The sequence below is a fragment of the Coffea arabica genome, chromosome 3e (assembly GCF_036785885.1).
Source record: "Coffea arabica cultivar ET-39 chromosome 3e, Coffea Arabica ET-39 HiFi, whole genome shotgun sequence".
NCBI classification, from domain to species: domain Eukaryota; kingdom Viridiplantae; phylum Streptophyta; class Magnoliopsida; order Gentianales; family Rubiaceae; genus Coffea; species Coffea arabica.
This window is the reverse complement of record NC_092315.1, coordinates 8,494,329-8,515,173: the sequence shown is the minus strand read 5'-3', so window position 1 is coordinate 8,515,173 and position 20,845 is coordinate 8,494,329. Positions and strand designations below refer to the sequence as shown.

General features: G+C 35.1%; 2 protein-coding genes across 2 annotated transcripts; one reads left to right on the top strand and one right to left on the bottom strand.

Moving 5' to 3' along the window:
- Positions 1 to 2,208: 2,208 nt before the first annotated feature.
- LOC113736377 (adenosylhomocysteinase) lies at positions 2,209 to 4,760 on the bottom strand. The gene is made up of 2 exons (XM_027263312.2): positions 3,924 to 4,760; positions 2,209 to 3,293 (listed from the first exon to the last, which is right to left on the bottom strand). The coding sequence occupies exons 1-2, from the start codon at positions 4,632 to 4,634 to the stop codon at positions 2,547 to 2,549; spliced, it is 1,458 nt and encodes a 485-aa protein (XP_027119113.1). The 5' UTR covers positions 4,635 to 4,760; the 3' UTR covers positions 2,209 to 2,546.
- Positions 4,761 to 17,237: 12,477 nt separating this feature from the next.
- On the top strand, positions 17,238 to 20,358 carry LOC113736375 (serine hydroxymethyltransferase 4). The gene is made up of 4 exons (XM_027263311.2): positions 17,238 to 18,102; positions 18,996 to 19,386; positions 19,469 to 19,570; positions 19,878 to 20,358. The coding sequence occupies exons 1-4, from the start codon at positions 17,251 to 17,253 to the stop codon at positions 20,120 to 20,122; spliced, it is 1,590 nt and encodes a 529-aa protein (XP_027119112.1). The 5' UTR covers positions 17,238 to 17,250; the 3' UTR covers positions 20,123 to 20,358.
- Positions 20,359 to 20,845: the final 487 nt, after the last annotated feature.

Here is a 20,845-nt window from a genome sequence, read left to right as displayed (position 1 = left end):
GACATAAATTCCGCCCGCAACACCAAGTAGCATCACAGCTCATGATATATGTGTTTATGGAAAAAGATGTCGGCCAATTGGTAATATTTACCAATCAAATGATTAGTACATGGATGCAGGTGGCCGACCAATGCCTACCAAAGCAAAAGAAGAAGACAGAAACGAAACGAAAACGTGAAGATACAGCAAGTTCAGAAAATCGGCATGTTGAAGTTGATTGCGTGGATTGAATTTCCTTAATTGATAATACATTATTGTTACCTCATTATGATCTTGCACCCATGAGTTTTTTTATTCCATACTTTCTACGGGCATATCTACAGGGAGGCAAACATGAGCGCGGATCCTTTGACAAGGATTGGGGGGGGGGGGGGGGGGGGGTGGGGGGAATATATCACTTCAAAATTGTAGTTTTGGTCCCAAATGGATGTTTAGAGTACAAGCAGTTTTAGTCCTGGAAACTTGGACGAAAGTAGATGAAGTTTCAAATGTTTCAATTTTCAAACACATTTAGTCTCATTCATTGATTTTTTTGCTAATTGTTACCGGAATTCAGTCATATACTATCACATGCCAGTAACTAATTTTTTTTTTTAAAAAAAAGATAAATATTGTTAGCCATAATATGTAATAAAAGAGGATTAATTACCCGCATGCCAATCACGCGAGTAATTAGTCTTTTATTGGGGGTAAAAAGAAATTACTCAATATCGACATGTGAGTAATTAGTCCTCTTTTATTATCAATTATGGCTAACAATATTTTTTTAACATTATTTAAATTTTATTCATAAAATTAATTACCGGTACATGATAGCACGTGATCTAATTCTGGTTGCAATTGACAAAAATCATATTAAACATGACTAAATGTGATTAAAAATTAAAATAATTAAAATTACATTTGCTTTCATCCAAATTTTAGGGATTGAAACCGCTGATGTCCTAAACATAAATATATTTGAGAACAAAACTATACAATCCATCCATCCGCTGATGTCTTAAAGTAGTGTTATTGCAGGCTGATGTTGTAAGCTGTGAATTTTATTTTATTGATCTTATTCTTACCCAAAAAAAAAAAAAAAAGAATCATGAAGCACGTGAAAGAACACGTGAAATTAGCCGGGAATTTCTTTATATTATTCAGAAGAAAAATAAAAGAAATGTCATTTTTGTCTCAATAAAACCCTAAGACAAGGAATTGACGCCACTTAGGGAAACTAAAACCAAGAAAAATGAAATTGCAGAAATCTGGAAAAGTGAAATGCTTCAGCTAGCCAGCCACAAGCTAACACGTGTCCTGTGGGACTCCAAATCAAAAGCAGGTGGTGACGGGTGAGTGGTGAGTGATGGGATACATATAAAATATCCCCTACATTCCAAAATTGTTTATCACATGTTGAAATTCTAATTTTTAAAATTAAAATAGTAGTGATTTGATAATGATGTTAATAAATTTCGTTTTTAAATTGCCCTTAACAACTCAAATAAATAATATTTAGAAAGATCAAAAATAATTTACAAAAATTTTAAAACATCTCAAAATGATTTCATATAACGCTTTCAATGGAACTTGTTTTCTAGGGAAAAGTATGAAGAATATGATAGATAAAATCTGAGGCATGAATCAAATATCTGATTTTTCTGATGTTGAGCAGCTCAGAAAAATTTGTTCCCTTCACCACGAAGCAGCCAGTGATAAACCGACTACGAGGCAAAAGACAATTGCAAAAATTTGTTCTCTTGCCTGGAACTGGAAGTCACCCCGTGATGTACTCAATAATTTACTCCTAGACAACATGATGTATCGTACTCTACTTTATTGCCGACTAGACATTTTCCCCATCGGGCCACCGGTCCTTAAAGGCTGGTCAGTGGTCACCACCAGTCTTTGAAGTCAAATTCAACTTTTATCTCCCATCAATTTATTACTATGTAACTATCTAAATTAATCATCTTCGGCAAAATTTCTATTCACGTCGACCCTTCTTCCTAGATTAACTTAAACAAGATTATAAAAACAAAAATTCTACCGCTACGAAAAAAAACCATTTTCCTCGTTAATAATGAAAGCACACCATTCAATTCTATCATTATATGCATTCCATGTTACAGAATGAATGCCGAAAGGGTCTACAGCCTCGGTAAATACTTGCCTACGTCTGCTGCCAAAGAAATCAATTCAAAACATTCACCAACACAAACAGCCTTGGTAAAACATTGATGCCATTATATAAAAGACTTTACTAGAGAAACCAACAAAATTCTTTTTCTTTTGTTTTGTTGTGCAAACAAGAAGAAAAAAGCAATCAACCTAAGCTGGAGCAGCTAAAAATATGATCATTCCACACCCCCATACAATGCCCTTATTCAACATTTCTTGGTCAGAGACCATATTTCTTTCTTCCGATCATTTCAACACTCCCAACAACACCTCCAAAAATCAGAAAAAAAAAAAAAACTAAATCCCTATTGTAAACCCGCAATGTAACAGAAAAAAATCCATGCTGTTAAACAAGATCGTTGCAAAGTGTTGACATCTCTCCCTCAGTACCTATAGTGAGGAGGCTTGTAAGGACCCTCAACGGGCAAGCTAATATAGTCAGCCTGATCCTTGGAGAGCTTAGTGAGCTTAGCTCCAAGCTTACCAAGATGGAGTGCAGCAACCTTCTCATCAAGATGCTTGGGCAAGACATAGACCTTCTTCTCGTACTTTCCGGTACTCTTCTCTTTCCAGAGCTCAAGCTGGGCAATCACTTGGTTAGTGAAAGAGCAGGACATCACAAAGCTAGGGTGCCCTGTGGCACAACCCAAGTTCATGAGACGACCCTCAGCCAAGACAATGATGCCGGAATTTGTCTCAGGGAAGACCCATCGGTCTGTTTGGGGCTTAATTGTGATCCTCTTAACACCTGGGTATGTCTCGAGACCGAGCATGTCAATTTCATTGTCAAAGTGGCCAATGTTGCAAACAATAGCATTGTTCTTCATCTTCTTCATGTGGCTAACCATGATGATGTCTTTGTTACCGGTGGTGGTGACAAAAATATCAGCTTCGGAGACAACATCTTCCAGGGTCAAAACTTGGAAGCCTTCCATGAGGGCCTGAAGAGCACAAATTGGATCAATCTCAGTCACGATGACACGAGCACCAGCTTGCTTCAAGGCAGCAGCACAGCCCTTTCCAACATCTCCGTAACCGCAAACAACTCCAACCTTCCCGGCAATCATCACATCAGTGGCTCTCATCAGCCCATCAGGGAGTGAGTGGCGGCATCCATACAAGTTATCAAACTGTATCCACCAAGTTCAAGAACACTCCATTAGCTCATATTGATGCATAACTCCAACGACTGTAAATACTCAAAATTAACTACCAACACAACTTTAATAACCAAGATTTTCAAAAACCAAATCAGAGCCATTAATAACCAGGATTGCTAGCCAAGTACCATATATCATAATAAAAATATAACATCCACATATGCTATTGCCCTATTTATATCAACAGAAAAATTGAAACAAACAGCTCAAGAAACTGAGGCAAAGATTGTTTTTCTTCTAAACGCCAATCCAGATCATAGCATAATAACCAACTCTACTACTTCAATAAACAAGCACGGAGCTATCTTTTTCACCCAATACTACTAACAAATATGTATGCTTGCATTGTCCAACACCACATCCTACTAGAATTTATACTATTTGGCAACAACCAACTTTCTAACAACAATCAATCAATTATTGAGTTCAGCATTTACCAAATCATAGATCTCAACCAATACCCGGAAACCCATATCAGATCTACTATAGAAACCACGAATTCAACAAAACTAAACTGGATCCTGGCAAGTAAGCATAAAAAACTATATCCCAAATTCAGATCTAATAACAAATCAAATATTTTCACCATCAAAATCATACCTTGCTCTTGGTAACAGAGTCGTTCACATTAATGGCAGGGAACAGAAGAGTCCCATTAGCCTGCATTTGGTAAAGCCTCTTAACACCAGTGGTGGTCTCTTCAGACACTCCAACTAGTCTCTCCTTCATTTTGGTATATTTCGTGGGATCAGTCTTCAATCCATCTCGAATAATCGTCAAGACAATCTGGAACTCAGCGTTATCAGTGGAGGCCGGATCGGGCAACTTCCCGGACTTCTTGTACTCTTCCTCCGCCTTCACTCCCTCATGAATCAACAATGTGGCATCACCACCATCATCGACAATGAGATCCGGGCCACCGCCGGGACCCCAATCGAGGGCCCGCTCGGTGCACCACCAGTACTCCTGGAGGGTCTCGCCTTTCCAGGCAAAAACGGCGGCGCTGTCGCGGGCAATGGCGGCGGCAGCGTGGTCCTGGGTGGAGAAGATGTTGCAGGAGCACCATCTGACCTCGGCTCCCAATGCCGTTAGGGTTTCGATCAAGACGGCGGTTTGGATGGTCATGTGCAAGCTGCCGGTAATCTTGGCGCCCTTGAAGGGCTGGCTGGGACCGAACTCGGCCCGACAAGACATGAGCCCGGGCATTTCTACCTCGGCTAGCTCGATTTCGAGCCGGCCGAAGTCGGCTTGGGACATGTCCTTGACTTTGTACTCCCTACCGGAGGTAGTTTTCTCTACTAGCAAAGCCATGGCTTAAAGCTGATTGGGTGAAACGGGCTCGGGCCGGGTTGGATTTTGGATCTGGTCTTTTCAGGCACTCTCTCTTCTTTTGGGGGGTTTTGCGTGGTAAAAGAAGGGAGCGGGACAAGAGGAAGGATAGCGGATGGAGGGATATAAATAGGTTTTAGGGATGGGAATGGACGGCGGAGATTTGAGATTGGAGATCTGGGGATATATGGGGTTTGGTGAAGTGCTGTGGAAATCTGCATTGATGATGATTTGGAGGGGGATTTGGTAATGGGATAATAGCATAAGGTTTATCTTAATATCATTTGGCGCCTCTAAAATTTTAAAAATATCATTTATCTCCCTTATATTTATTATTTGTATAATAAAATTTTTAAAAGTCCTAAACTACCCTTTTACTTGCTAAATAATAATTAAATATTCCTAAACCACTTTGTTCACTTCAAAAAAATCATCATCTTAAAAATAATTTTTTATAGCACTACCACATCATAATACTATACCCTATAAAAAATAAATTTGAAAAATTAAAAAGATATTTGAAAAGAAATACACTTGTACTAATTTAACTCTATATGATTAAAACTAATTTCTTATAAACTTTACATTTTTTTCAATTTCTTCTCAACCCTTGCCCAAACTATTAGTAAATTGTATCAATCATTATAAACATTAACTCAAAATAAGCAAATAAATCGTACCCCACTTTATCACAATCACAAAAAATAAATGATAAATAAAATTTAATTTATTATAATTTACAAATAAAATATTGCATAGTCATCCAAAAAATGAATAATAGAGAATGATGGAGAAAAAGAAAAGAGAAGAAAGTGACTTTCGTTTCTCCATTTATTTGGTATGTAAATTATGTGTCAAGTAAGGGCAAATATAGTCTTTTTATAATTATTATGGAAGGTAAATGATATTTCAAAAATTTTAAGGATGTTAAGTAATATTAAGAGAAATCTCTTGGTAAGGAGTTTGAAATACAGTTGAGATGTGGTAAAAGTGGAAACAGGGTAAAAAGGAAAGTAACAAGTTTCCTTTTGACAAAAAAAAATTTGCGAGTAAATCTTTTATATAACGACAGTACAAGACATTAGCGAATTTAGACGCACGTCACATGTATAAAATCTTATATTCAAATTTAAATGTAAATAATATGGCATACATCTGACGCCATCAGTGTATAAATTAGAAAAAAGATTAGTCCAAAAAAAGTTTTTATCTTTGATTAGTGATAAATGAGGTTAAAATAAGGTTCTAAATTTTATTTCTCCTATTCCCTCCTCACTTCTTAAATCTCACCCCTTTCTTTTTAGAAACCAAAAAAAATATATAGCTTAAAATAAGGTTATGACATGTTAAAAAGACAATTGGCTGGATGGTGTGGGTTTGTGGGTCCCCCTTAGATTAGTCTTTGATTCAATTTGGCGATGACTTCTTGAGTGTTCTAATTTAATTGGATGTGTGTGTTTATTTCTTTTCTATGGAAAAAAGACATGTTAAAGAGGTATAGTTTTTTGACCTTTGAATCAATTGCTCTATTACTTTATTTGATTTGAAGGGAGGTTTTAACTTCTACCGAAAAAAAAGGGTAAAAACAATAGGATTTGAAAGTTGAACCATGAAACTCACAATTATCTTACTAATATTTTTACTGTCTAGGTTGATTGCCTTTTTACTTTTCATTTACATTTTAGCACAATTTTCCGTCCTTAATCTTTTCTCTTTTTAGTTTTGACACATTTAATCGATTGTGTTTTCCATAAAGTTTACTGACATTTATACTGTTACTGATATTTATATACTGTTACTGATATTTTCACAAAGCAATAGGGTTGCGGAGCTTGAGATTTGATAGATCAATGTGTCATAAATGAAGTATGAATGACTATATGGAGAGTAAAGACTACCAACAAATCATCAAGTCGAGAATGGAATTTGGCTTTTGAAGTGTCTTCGCAGAGTCCATTTATCGAAACACTCATACAAAAAACTGTGAGTTATGAAAGGGAGAATGGAATTTGGCTAAAAAGGAAATTTGAAGTGAAAGGTAATAGTTTAGGCATGAGATTCAACTAATTTAAAATACAATTGGATTGCTATTTTCTAAAGTATTTGTAGAAAAATACACTGTAGTGATTTGACATATATATATAAATAAATTAAAAATAATTGAGAAATATATTTATAAAAAATATAAAAAAATTTCGTTAGAAAATTGCAATTCAAACAACACCTTTATATTTCACTTGATCATCCACGGAAACAACTAAGAACTTGTTCTCTATTTTTCTTGATATAGAAAAATTGTTTTCAAATCAGAAGCTAAAACCACGTCTTTAAATTCATTTTGGTCAATTAGGGATGTTTCAGGGGTGGCTGACCAACCACTCGTGTTGATTCTTTGGGTTCTCGAGAGTTAGTAAAGCACAAAGCAAAAGGATTCCTTAGAAAATTCTTGCAAATATTTGTAAACTTTTTCTTGTAAACATGGCATATTTTTTCTGTCTTAGGACCACTAGAAAGGGATGTTTTTGTCTTGTCCTTTTAGGTAGGAAATTTTTTTAGAAATGCTTCAAACAACAATTGATTCTACAACTGAATGACTTTCGTTATCTGGCTCAATTGGGTAGGTAAGTTTGGTGATGCTGTTTCATTTTTTTTTCTTGGCCCTGAAATTTGGTAGAAGACTAGACCTTGGTGCCTAAGTTCCTGGCATTTCTTCATTTCCGGACTCCAGGAATTTCTGCTGCAAAGGGGGAATCAAATCCTCTAAACTTAAGCAGAACCAGAAATTGGCTATTGGAGTTTTTTAACTGTTAACCATTTTGTTCAGTTTACTCGAAAGTGTGTGCACTCTGTCCGGAGCACCACATGACCGACGGATACTCAAAACGTCGTAGTTTTCGGTTCCCCTTTTGTGTGGGACAGGGATGGTTGTCGGTCCCTAAATACTACTGATTGATTTTCCTGATTTCACCCCAAAAAATAAAATAAAATAAAATAAAAGTTCATATTACATTTTGTACATTGATTTTATACGACGGGTTTTATAAATTTTGTTCTATGTTTATAAGTCATTAAAAATGAGTTGCATCTTGAACAAATGAGATTATATCTTGTGCATTTAAATAAAAACCAACCTAAATGATTTTTTTGACAACATTTGAACCTCAGTCCTTTGTGACACTAGGATTTTTTTTTTATTTATATTTTGCAAGTTTAGAAATTTTTGAAGTCGCTCTCCGTTTACCCCCTAATATGTATAAAACTCCCAAAGTCCACAAAATTCTTTTTCTGGTGCCCTTCCCCTTAAAAAAAATAATTAAAAATTTGATTATTATTACCCTTCACAGGAGTGTTAAAAGTTTAGATATTAACCCAAGAATAGGGTCTTTCGATGCTATCAAACTGAAATTGATAGTTTGATTCTTATTGGTACATTTGAGCAAAATTCAAACTCGAAAACATATTTTTGTAGGGAAAAAATGTATCTTTTACATAGACTTTCATTAATTTTAATTTATTATTACTATATTCCATGTGACGCCAAAGATTAACCCCTCGATCCTAAGATCCCAAACCAAAAGCTATTATTGGTCACCATCAAAATTTTAAAATTTGGTGGGATGGAAGGTAAATATTCAAACCTTACCTCCGATCAATTGTCACAATATGTGATTTTCTCAAAAAATTCATATGGATGTGTAGTGCATCCGTCTGATCTAATGGTGATTTAGTCCCCCGTAGGTCTAGTTGAGTCTTTCCTTTAAATTAGATTAAAATAGGATAGTATAAATAAAGTAACATGATAAAAAAAAAGGATCTTAAGATCCTGACTCCACCGCTGCTTACCCTCCCCCACCCCAAAAGAAAAAATAAAAAACTTTGCAATGTACTTTTCTGTGACCAAAAATGAATTATTTCCCTGCCCTACGTACGGTAGCTTAACTCCAAAAACATTCAGGTAAATTATCTGCACTGTGAATTCTTCAGGGACAATATGAAATGTGCATTAATTTCTTGTTAAAGCTGTATCATTCTCTCCATAATATCAACTTGCTACATAAGACAATGACTGCATATGTATATAAAGTCTCTACCTTTTTACTTGTTGAAAATTTCATTTTGTCCGCTCTTTCAGATATGAAAAAAAGTGACTACAGTACTGGATATGAAAAAATCCTGATAACTACCAAGTTCTTGTGCCCCCGGGGCTAGAGCAGGTCGTTGTAGCCCAGTTGGGCGAGAGCCTCCGCGCACGTTCGAATCCCGGGTAAACATTGGTGGGATGATGCTGGGCAGCCTCTCTCTCAAACCGCAGTGGGATTAGTTGGGGTCGTACAGTATTACCAGTCCATGGGCCCCAGATTTCCACTGTGAAGACAAAAAAAAAAAAAAAAACACCAAGTTCTTGTTATAAAAACAAGCCCTAAGTCCCAATTCCACCCTTTCACTATACCTAGGAAATTTGTCAGATTTCTAGGATTACATCCATTTTAGTTCTATGAATTATGAGATTGCCCAAAAAACTTGTCACTTTTTCATTGATCTAGTGGAATGTAAAACTTGCATCATTAATGTATCTATCTCTACCTCCTTAAGAGTAAGAATTTTGGATTTTATTGGCTTACACTTGTAAGCACAAGCTTGGCAAATGATGAATGTTAAACTATCAATTGTGGTTATATTTGTTATTTTGTAGAACTTGGTTTCGACTTCCTTTTCAACCAATATTAGGATGAAATTTCAACCAATAATTTTGAGATTTATTTAACCATGAGAATCAACAATTAATTTGCACAAGTATGTAACAATGGAATTTCCACGAATCCTCTTAAAAGTACAGCTTTCAACAATTTAAATGTAAATCTCTGAGATAATCCTATGACATTGGATTGTACTAATGCACTACAGATTCTTGAAAATAATAGCACCATTTTGAATGGGTTACTACTTAAATTCAAGTAGGCAATAATTTTCCCAATGACCCTTTTTGTCTCATATCATTTGTATTAATTATATATCAGCAAAAACTATGCAATTATACATACATACATACATACGTGTCTGTATATTTTTTGAGCGAATTTTTTGTAATTATGATGTCATCCAATGATCCATCATTCTTGTGACTAAGTCGGTCGATCAAGGGTTTTGTTTGAAACCATGAATAAGTTAAAGCAATAAAGGTGGACGCTAAGGCATAAGGGTTTACGTGATTAGCATTCATGCAGGAGTCCTATCATATATTCTAAGCTTTCACAAGTTCCAATTTTCCACCACACAATTTGCAACCATGAACTTTTTAGTATGTAACAATTGCTGAAAATTCTTTCGCCATTGTCAAGTTTGGTACTAGGACATCGGATAGGTGAGGTCGACCAAAGATTAATTACTTGAAGCAAGCTTGAAACTTTTTTGAGTAGGACCTCATGTTAAGTAATTGCTTTCCCAGGGCTTTAAGACGAAATGGGAACTCATAGATCGGAAGCTATCTAGACGGTAGATTGCCCATATTTCACTCCCTGCAAAGCAGTTCATAATTGAGATTATGAAGGTTTCTTCTGCACAATCAAATAAGTACCATGAAATAAAGGGAAGAGTTCATGATTAAATGATGTTTGCCTAGAAATGTATTGGATTAGTCTTTTCTATGCCGTTAGCGTATTCACTTACGGATTTAGATTTATGTCACATCATCTGAATTTAAATTTGAACAACAAGCAAGCTTTTTATACGTGACATGTATCTAGATTCATTAGTATATATATACTGATAATGCATAAAATATTTATCTAAATGTATTCCCAATCTTTCATTTTATAAAGTAATTTGTTGGTCCAGAAGAAGTCAGAGCCAGTGGCTTCCACCATCCTATAAATAAAATGATTAAATGAAGAAAGTGAGTGTTCTCTGAATGGGATAGCTGTGCAACAAAGATTATAGTAGTAAGAAAGATAAGGAATTGGGGGAAATGTGGAAGCCACGACTACAAATCAGATCAAGATTTAGATCCAAATTATACTGAAGTCCAACATCCTAAATGGTGGTACGTACTTGACCTGCCAACTTGTCTACAATTTAATGCTAATGTGATTATTTCACTGAAAAACGCAGATAGTTTATTGTGTTTCGAGTGTGTTTGGATTATCAAATTATCCCAAATAATATTTCGCTTGTATTATAAATTCATTTTCTAATTCACCTTTTTATATTTCTAACCACTTTTTATCTCACATACATCACATTACATAAAGTACTACAGTAATTATTTCAAATAATATTTCAAATAATACTCTATCCAAACACAGTATATCAACTTGTAAATCATTGCATGATCAAGCAATCAGAGCTAAAGAGCAAAAACACAAGAAGGAAGAAAAAGAAATTGACCGGATAAGACCATAACATCTTTTATTTGTCTCAGCAGACCTAGTTCTTGTCCCCATTTCTACATGTTTTTAGTAACTTCAACTAGACCTCAAACTAGAGTGTTTTTTTCTTCATTTTTGGGATAAACTTAGGGGGTTAGCTGTGTGTTTGCGAGTAATTAATTGGGAAATGGGGCCTCTCCAATGCCAGTTCTTTTCCAGCTGTGTAAATTAATACAATCTTAGCATAAAATGTGTACAATTTTGGTGTAAACATGACTTTTATATTAAATTGATGAAAAACTCATGATTACTCCAATGTTGCACCAATTTATACTACAGTTGTATTAATTTACACAACTGGATGAACTGGACAGAAATTTAATTGGTGATGTAGAACCCAAAAAATTCACCAAAAATTTATAGGAGATATATTTCATAAAATCAATGTATCCGGAGATACAATTAACACACATAAAAATATGTGTGGGAGAAGATGAATAATATCAATAATAATCTATTAATCACGTCATATGAACAAGGATCTCAACTCTTCACTCTTCTCAACTAAACACAATAATATGACTCACTATTTATAGATTAGATGACTTGATAAACAGGTCTTACAGCCATAAGAAATTTCCTATTAAGATACTAATTTCTAAACAATAAAACTATCATAACTTGACTCCAATAGAATTACTAAAATCCTAACTTGAATAAAACACTACTAAATAATAATATGAAAATTTCTAATTTTGAGTCTTGATTTAATATGAGAGGCCCTGGATCCAATTAGTTGATTATTGTGTGTATTGGTGTGGGAATATTGATTGAATCTATAGATCTCACCCGAGTTAACGGAGGTGGAGTGGCGACTAATAGTTTAATAGCAAGGATCCATGGGATAGGCTGTCGGCCAGTCGGTGGTCATGCCCAAATTACCTTCAAACGCAAGTGTTGAGTTTTGTATTCTTGTGATCCAAATTTTCATATATTGCTGCATATAAATTTGTATGGAAAAAAATATATTCCTTATTTTCATTTGTGAGTCAAGAATACAAATGCAAAATGTGGCTATCCAATTGAGGAAAATATATATAATTAGCGAATTCAGTTCACATGTTTCCATCTTGAAAATGTTTGGTCTTCGACACATGCTTTCCTTAACTTTAGTAGTAGTACACTCAAGCGCCTTCTTTTTTTTTTTTTTTTGGGAATCATGCTATTAAAATGAGAGGTTTGGTAAATTTGCCAAGAAACATAAAAAATAATAGAGACAATATTGTAGAGAGGAAAAAAAATTTTTTTTTGTCATTCATTGCTATTTTATCTATATTCTACTCTATCCTAATCTATCTAAGGGGAGATCCAACTGGACCTATGGAAGGCAGGTGGAAACTAAAATACCATCGGATCAAACGGGTGCATTACGCACCCGCCTAGATTTTTTAGAAAAGCCACTATATGGCAATTGGTGGGAGGCAACATTCGAAGCCTTGACCTCCCAGAGGATAGAGGAATCTTCTTTTATTACCACGAGAGAGACAGAGAGAGAGAGAGGAGGGTCTGCACATCATAGCATGTGAGCTTTCGCAGACAACGACGAAAAGCGAGAACACGGCAACAAGTTGACGACATCAAAGGCCTTATTTGCCGCAGGTTAACCCGGTCCTTTGGCCGGATGGTATTGGTTTGTGGGCTTCACCTTAGATCGTCCTTTGCACCAGGATTTTGATTACCTCTGAATGTTAATCTAACTTTCTTGTGTGGTTTCAGTAATTTCGATTGTTGAAAAAACCCGGTCCTTCTTCCGGAGCTGCAAAACTATAAACAATTAACTTTATTCTGTTTAGATTGTAATTTTTTGGAATTTTTGTTAAAAATATACTATATCGATTTAATGAATGTAGGATAAAAAAAAAGATGATTAAAAAATATATTCAAGAAAAATATAGAAATTTTTTGATAAACAATGACTTTCCAAACAAGGTTGTGTCACAAAAAAAAAGAGCTAATTAGCATATAATATATCAATCGTAATCGTTGTAATTAAGTGCTATAATTTACTCTACCAAGAGTAGTTAATACCATTAAGCAAACTAAGAGATGGTGGTGGGCCAAGTGATGTCTACGTTTGGATTTTTTTTTTCCACCAACAACCTCGACTTGTTTGCTAGAATATACATGATCTACACTAGGCTTATTTGTAAATGCAAACGTCCCTTATTGCATCTATAAATTTTTAATTTTATTTTATATTAATTTTAAAAAAATTAGTACTCCAATTCTATCTTAACAAGTATTCATTGGGTATATTATATACGATTTTTGAAGATTTTGCGTCACTACATATTTTTTCACTTGTGTACGTACTCATATTTATCTTCGCTTTTACCTTTTTGCGCTTTTTTTATTCGATTTCACTTTTCCAAGAGAAAAAGAATTCATAGTGCAGGAAACAAGAAGGGAAAAAATGACACCATAATGCGCACTTTAAATTTTTGGTATCTCACCTTAACTTGCATTTTTTTTAATAATCTTATTTATAGTTGTTGTGCATCCTAAGTTATAGTTATGCTATTGTATGGTTAATAATTAGCTTTATGACCTGGTTCAAACTGTTTCTCAAAATGGTATCTAGAGATGACATATTTAACTAGATTTGTTGTTATAATAGTTCTTCAAACTTGATTTAGAAAAGTCTATTACGTTAAATTATGATAAAATCACAGCAAATATCAACAGCATTTTATTAGATGCATCACAGTAATTTCTTCCTTAGTTTTGCACACAATACATTATTTTCTCATGTCAATTAGATAAATCATTGTTTCCAAATCAAGAAAATTTACATAAATAATTAAATAGCATTTCCCAAATTAAGAAAATGTGTGTTGCCTTTTTTTAAAAAAAATAAAAACGTCAACTTGTATTATGTAGAAGGAATATACATCAGAATCCAGTGCAAAAACACCCGTTAAAGACACCCGTTAAAGAACTCGATGTAAAATATCAATCAAGATTTATTAAGAAAGTGTGCATTGGAAGTACAAGATTGACTTTTTCAAACCAAGATATTAGGTAGGTAAAAGCTAGGAGGCTGTAATTAAACCCACCTAATCTAGGCGAATCAATTGCAACATACGTGCGAAGATTACATCTCCTCAACTATTGGACAACATCCCTTATTGGGTTGGTGCGTGTTTGGTGAAGAGCTATTAGAAGTACAATAGTTTTACAATCACACGACAACAACGATGTTTTTGTCTTCATTTTGTTTTTAAGTTATTAAATTGAGTGTGTTTGGATTGGGAATTATTTGGAAAAAAGATAATTTCGAATAATAGTGCAGTATTTTTTTGTAATCTGATATATATGAGATAAAAAAAGTTATTCAAAAGATAAAAAGTTAATTAAAAACAAGTTTATGATACAATCAAATCCATTTTAGTAAATAATTCCCTATAAAGAAGTATGGTATACTATTGAATTTCTTACATGGTTCATGTATGAGACAAAAGGAGGAGAAAAGCAAATTGAGGTCAGCATCAAGGGATATATTATGGGGTTTGGTAATTCAAGAGGACCATAGTCTACTTCACCAACCTTTACCAACTTTTTTAGTTATTTTTCTAAACAAAAAGATTGACACAGATTGGTTTACCAACTACATAGATGACATAATGACCACATCATTTGATCATTATATTGTCAAATAAAGCAGCTAGCCATGTAATTCATCCAGATTTGCATTTGCCTTTTAGACTGAGATTTTTCTCTCTTTTTTTTTTCCCAAGTTTTTCTTCCATTTTATGAACAAGCTGTTTCACATTAAACTACAAAATAGGTGTACTTCTCTAGTAAATCAGCCAGATCCAGAAATTGTCAATATCAGCAAAATCATAATAGTATTATTAACCCTCCCCCCTCCCCCCACAAAACAAAAAAAAAAGGTCAAATTTCCTATGCAATAGGAAGGTGAAAATCTATCTTAAAAGATTTATTGATTTGCAAAATGAACATGTGAAAAATTTTAGCTGTGTGATCTTGATTGCAGAAATTGGAAGCCTTATTGAAGATAGAAAAATGGTTTGTTTCATTCTATCTTCTTTCTATATCAGTATTGGTGGAGCTTAAGTAGAAAAGCTAATACAAGCATTAAGCAATTTTATTCAAGCTTGAAATGGGGATTTTTTTTTTTGGTCCAAGAAAATTATGCAATTCGATTTCAGCTTATTTCAATTTGACTCACAAACTGCATAAGACAAGAATTTAGGGGCATGTTCAAAACTTGATGAGTTCGGTTTTATGTTTTATTGGTACTTCACAGCAAATTAAAACTATCATAAGTTCTTTAAACAATAAAATACAAAAAAGTTTGTATGTATTCTCACACTTTGTTATCTTTAACAGCGAAAATGCTTTATACTACACATCTAAAAAAAGAAAATACTTAATTCATTGCACCAATATTAACACTAAGATTTTACTTTGTGATATGTCAACATGTGGTATATTAACAAGGGTCTCACTAAAAAGTGCTTCCGGAGGACTCATTAAGAGGAATTCAGATGTTAATATTTTGGCAAGAGTGTAATTATTTTGGAAAAGCGTCCAAATTTAATAAGTGTAATAAATGTGAGTGTGTACATTTACATAGAAAGTCAGATTGAATTTCGGCATTTTAACGAATGCCTCGTTAGAAAAATCTTATTTATTATATTAACAAAGAAGAAAAGGATGTACTAAACATCTGGTATAGGTTTATATACATCAATGGTTGTTAGATTTGAGGTTAGGCAGATAATAATTATATTCAAGTGAATGCCTACATACCTTGGCCAAGAAAGTGTTTCGTCATAGTTGTTAGAGAATGGTTTAGATCCAAATAGGGTTTAGGTCCAAATAGTTGTTTTCATTTGCTGCTGTATACCTTCCAAGTTCCCAAGAAGTCAAAAATGGAGTACTACCATAAAAAGTGAAAATTTCTTTTTTAACTAAAATATAGGATCAACTGTAGGATCTGGCTTATGAGACCCATGAGAAGATTTTAATTTTTAAGAACTTAATTTTGCGCATAAAAATTAGTCCGAAAATTGAAGATACCGTAATTGAATATCATCGCATTTGAAGTCAAATAAAGGAGTTTTTTTTTGTTCCCTCGATAATAATGTCATGTATTTTCAATGTACATAAGAAAATTATATGCGTAGCTATCGAACAAAATTAAAATTTACAATGGCAAAAATTAAAGACCACTGAGTTAAAAATTAACTTCAAATGCATTACCAACTATGGAACAAACACCATCAGAAGGAATATTAGACCATACCATTATCCAACTTTAGTCCAACAGTATAGTCATGCAAGACTTTGCCCTAAGGTCTCAAAGTCAAAGGCACTGTTTGTATTGAAGGAATGGGAGGAAAAGGAAAGAAAATGATACCACTTTAAAAAAAAAAAAGAAAAAGAAAGAGTAAAGGAAAGTGGTTTACATCCACATTGTTTGGTGCAAGGAGAAGAAAGAAAACACTGATTTTTTGTTTGGATTGAGGAAGGAAAGGAAAGCAAAAAAAAGAAAAGATCAAGTGTTAATTTACTGAAAAAGACAGGCAAACATCGATCTTTTGAAAAAAATTTAAATTATTTTAATAAAATTAATTTCATTGATATTTTTAAAGTCGGCGAAAACCATAATTCAACAAAATAATTAGATGCTCTCCCTTTCTATCCCTCCCTAATTCTTTCCTTTCCTTTTTCAAAAATTGATCCAAACAATCAAAATCAAAATTTTCCAATTTTCTCTTTTTTCCTTTCCCTTCCATTCCCTCAATCGAAAATGGTGAATATACTTTGTGCCAATTTAAATTGTTTTGGATGAATTTGTTGCATGTACTAAATTTAATGTTTGGCATTCTATATAGAAACATTCAAAATTATCAAAAAAAAAAGAAACATTCAAACTTTTAAGAGATTGGTCATACTTTCTTAAAATAAAAGTACTAGTATATAATTTCACTCATTCGTCTTAGGTCCACCCCTCAACCACTCCCAAAGTCCAAACCCAAAGAAAGTCCCACCCACCTACCACCCAACGACAAATAACACTTACTACTAATAAAATAAAACAAAAAAGATAAGAAATTAATTCTCCACCGAAAAACTTACCATAAGTCTAATAAACAATAAAATGAATAATTTATCATTTTGGACAAGGAAAAGAAGGGGTAATTATGTCCACCAACCGCATTCCACTTCCCTTTAAACCCCAAGCTCCGCCCCCTCAGTTCCCTGCCTCTCTCTGTTCCCTCCTCTCTCTATCATTTCCCTCCCTCCTCCCTGCACCGCCACCAACCACCGTCCTCCGCCGTTGCCACCGCCACACCGAACCACCCAAAAAAAACCTCATGGATCCCGTTCCAGAATGGGGAAACACCCCACTTAGCACCGTAGACCCCGAGATCCACGACCTAATTGAGAAAGAAAAACGCCGACAATGCAGCGGCATCGAGCTAATTGCCTCGGAAAACTTCACATCCTTCGCCGTTATTGAGGCCCTCGGCAGCGCTCTCACGAACAAGTACTCAGAGGGCATGCCCGGAAACCGCTACTACGGAGGGAATGAGTACATTGACGAGATCGAGAACTTAACTCGATCTCGAGCACTGCAGGCGTATAGGCTTGACCCTACCAAGTGGGGGGTCAATGTGCAGCCGTATTCCGGCTCACCTGCGAATTTTGCAGCATATACGGCGGTGCTCCAGCCCCATGACAGGATCATGGGTTTGGATTTGCCCTCTGGTGGGCATTTGACGCACGGGTATTATACCTCGGGTGGGAAGAAAATCAGCGCAACCTCGATTTATTTCGAGAGTTTGCCCTATAAGGTGGAGCCCACCACGGGTTATATTGATTATGTTAGGTTGGAAGAGAAGGCGTTGGATTTTAGGCCAAAGTTGATTATTTGTGGTGGGAGTGCTTATCCTAGGGATTGGGATTACAAGAAGTTGAGAGAGATTGCGGATAAAGTTGGCGCCCTTTTGCTCTGTGACATGGCTCATATTAGTGGCCTTGTTGCTGCTCAGGTATATGCTTAATTCTTGTTAGTTTTAATGAAATTTCAGTTCTTTAGGTACAATGTGCATCTGATCTTACTTTTTGGATCTGGGCTTTGGTATCTTGTTTTTGAAAATGCATGTGATTAGTTGTTGGATCTGTTTTGTGATTAGTATTGTGGGATTATAATGTTTAAATTGTTGGATCTGATCAAGGAAGGGTAAGCTTGTGGTGGTAGGTTGCTCAAAATAATAATAAAAAAAGCTTTTTATGGTAGGTATGCCTAATTGGAATCTTAGGATTTGCATTTAAGGACTTGGATTGGCAATAGTAGTACTATATGTTTAAGAAGCTAGAGTTTCGGTACTTGTTTGTATGATCTAAGATTATGAGATTTAAAGATTCTGAATTTGATTCGAAATGTACATTGACAATTTCCTTGGAGTAATGTTGTGGATCTGTTGATTCAGTTTACTATTAGTTTATTGTGTGTTTTACTCTGTTGTCGTTGTGTTGGAATCTTGGAAACTTGAGGATTATTATATTCAAGAAATATGAGTTAAGATCTGATGCAACCTAATACAATTTATGTGAGTTTATTCTGATAGAACTTTTGGCTACTAGTGCAATTTTCTAGATCTAGTGATGCCAACCTGCAAGAAGCAGGGGAATGGCATATGCCAATTTCATCTATTTGGCATCTGTTTATTGTGTATTTCTACTTTAATGGAAACTTCTGTTTTGACTAAACAAAGAAAGTACAAGTAGCTCTGATATATGATTCAAGAGACAGTCACATAGGATTTCATGCGATGTGAACCAGTGCTCCCTGCATTGGGATTCTTTTGAGAATATTGTTCTGCAACCTGTTGATATTGCAGATCATATTGATAACCATCACCTCAAATATTTGTGGATTCAGGAAGCGGCAAATCCTTTCGAGTACTGTGATTTGGTAACAACTACTACCCACAAGAGCTTAAGGGGCCCTAGAGCTGGAATGATCTTCTACAGGAAGGGTCCTAAACCACCCAAGAAAGGTCAGCCTGAGGATGCAGTTTATGATTTTGAAGATAAGATCAACTTTGCTGTTTTTCCTTCACTCCAGGGCGGTCCTCACAACCACCAGATTGGTGCTCTGGCTGTGGCTTTGAAACAAGCTATGTCTCCTGGGTTCAAGGCTTATGCTAAGCAAGTCAAGGCCAATGCTGTGGCCCTTGGAAATTACCTAATGAGCAAGGGATACAAGCTTGTAACTGGTGGAACTGAGAATCACCTTGTCTTGTGGGATCTTCGCCCTCTTGGTTTGACAGGTAAAGGAAATGTAATTTCTTACCCTTGACATATTAAGACTTTATCCACTTACATTGTGCTAATTGAGGTAAATCCTTGCAGGTAACAAGGTGGAGAAACTTTGTGACTTGTGCAACATTACTGTCAACAAGAATGCTGTATTTGGTGACAGCAGCGCTTTGGCCCCTGGAGGGGTTCGCATTGGTAAGAGTTCTCACATCACATGTTTTATGAACTAACCTTTAACCTTTGTTATGGGATTAATAAGTTCCTTCTTTTTTTTTTTTTTCAAGATGCAGCTTTTCTGTTTGTTGTTTGTATTTGGGCTCACTTTATAATGTTGTTTTATTTTATTTTACTTTATTTTTTGCTTGCTACTCTATCTCTGATTTCTATTGCGTTACCCACGTTACAGTGAACACTTAGTGCAATGTTAGGCCTATGTTGATTTTGGATTACACTTAAATCAATTTGATAGTTTGGTCTCGCAATAAATGGATTCTGTTGGCAGGTACTCCCGCCATGACATCAAGGGGTTTGGTTGAGAAGGACTTTGAGCAAATTGCTGAGTTTCTCCACAGGGCTGTGGCTCTCTGCCTGAAGATCCAGAAAGAGCATGGAAAGCTTTTGAAGGACTTTAACAAGGGGTTGGTTAACAACAAGGACATTGAGGAACTTAAGGCTGATGTCGAGAAATTTTCTACCTCCTTTGACATGCCTGGCTTCAAGGTGTCTGAAATGAAATATAAGGATTAAGTATCGTGCATCAACTCTTTTTTTTTTTTTTTCTTTCTAATGTTTGATCTATTAATTTTTCCCCCCTTCAATTTCATTGAGTGCTTAGGAAAAATAATGTAATTTTTACCACTGCTGCACTACTTCTGGTTTTAGAGTAGTAGTCAGACTTGCTTTACACAGAGTTGTAGTTGCATCAGGTTTATTATGAGCTTTGGAATGAAAATGTTGGAAAAGTAAGAGCTATCTTTGCCTCAGGTCCATTGCTCAAGAAAGAATTGAAGTTCTTTGATCACTTGCTATTTGCAATTGTCTAGTGTATGTTTGTCATACCAACTCAACAGTTGGATGAGATAGTCTGTGTTAGTGCGTAGTGTTGTTGATGCTCGTTGTAATTTTATAATTGGCAAAGTTGTCAGGAAGAGAACCTTGTCAAGTTTGGGACTGACTTCAAATCTGAGTCCGGGAAATGCACTTCACCATGATAAACGCTCTAAATGAAGTATCCAACCAATACAAGGAATTCTGGACCATGTCCAATTCTTGAAGCATTTTCCTCGTTTGGCCCCTTGATTAACCGATGATATAAAAGCTTGCTTAACCATCTCTCCTGCAGCCCTCTGCACAACATTTATGTCTGCACCCATTAAAACATATAAATCACACCAAAATCTTTCAAGAAGTTTATGCAAATTCTATTTGATAAGTAAGGGTCAGATGAAAGAGCAAGCGGATTACTGTAAA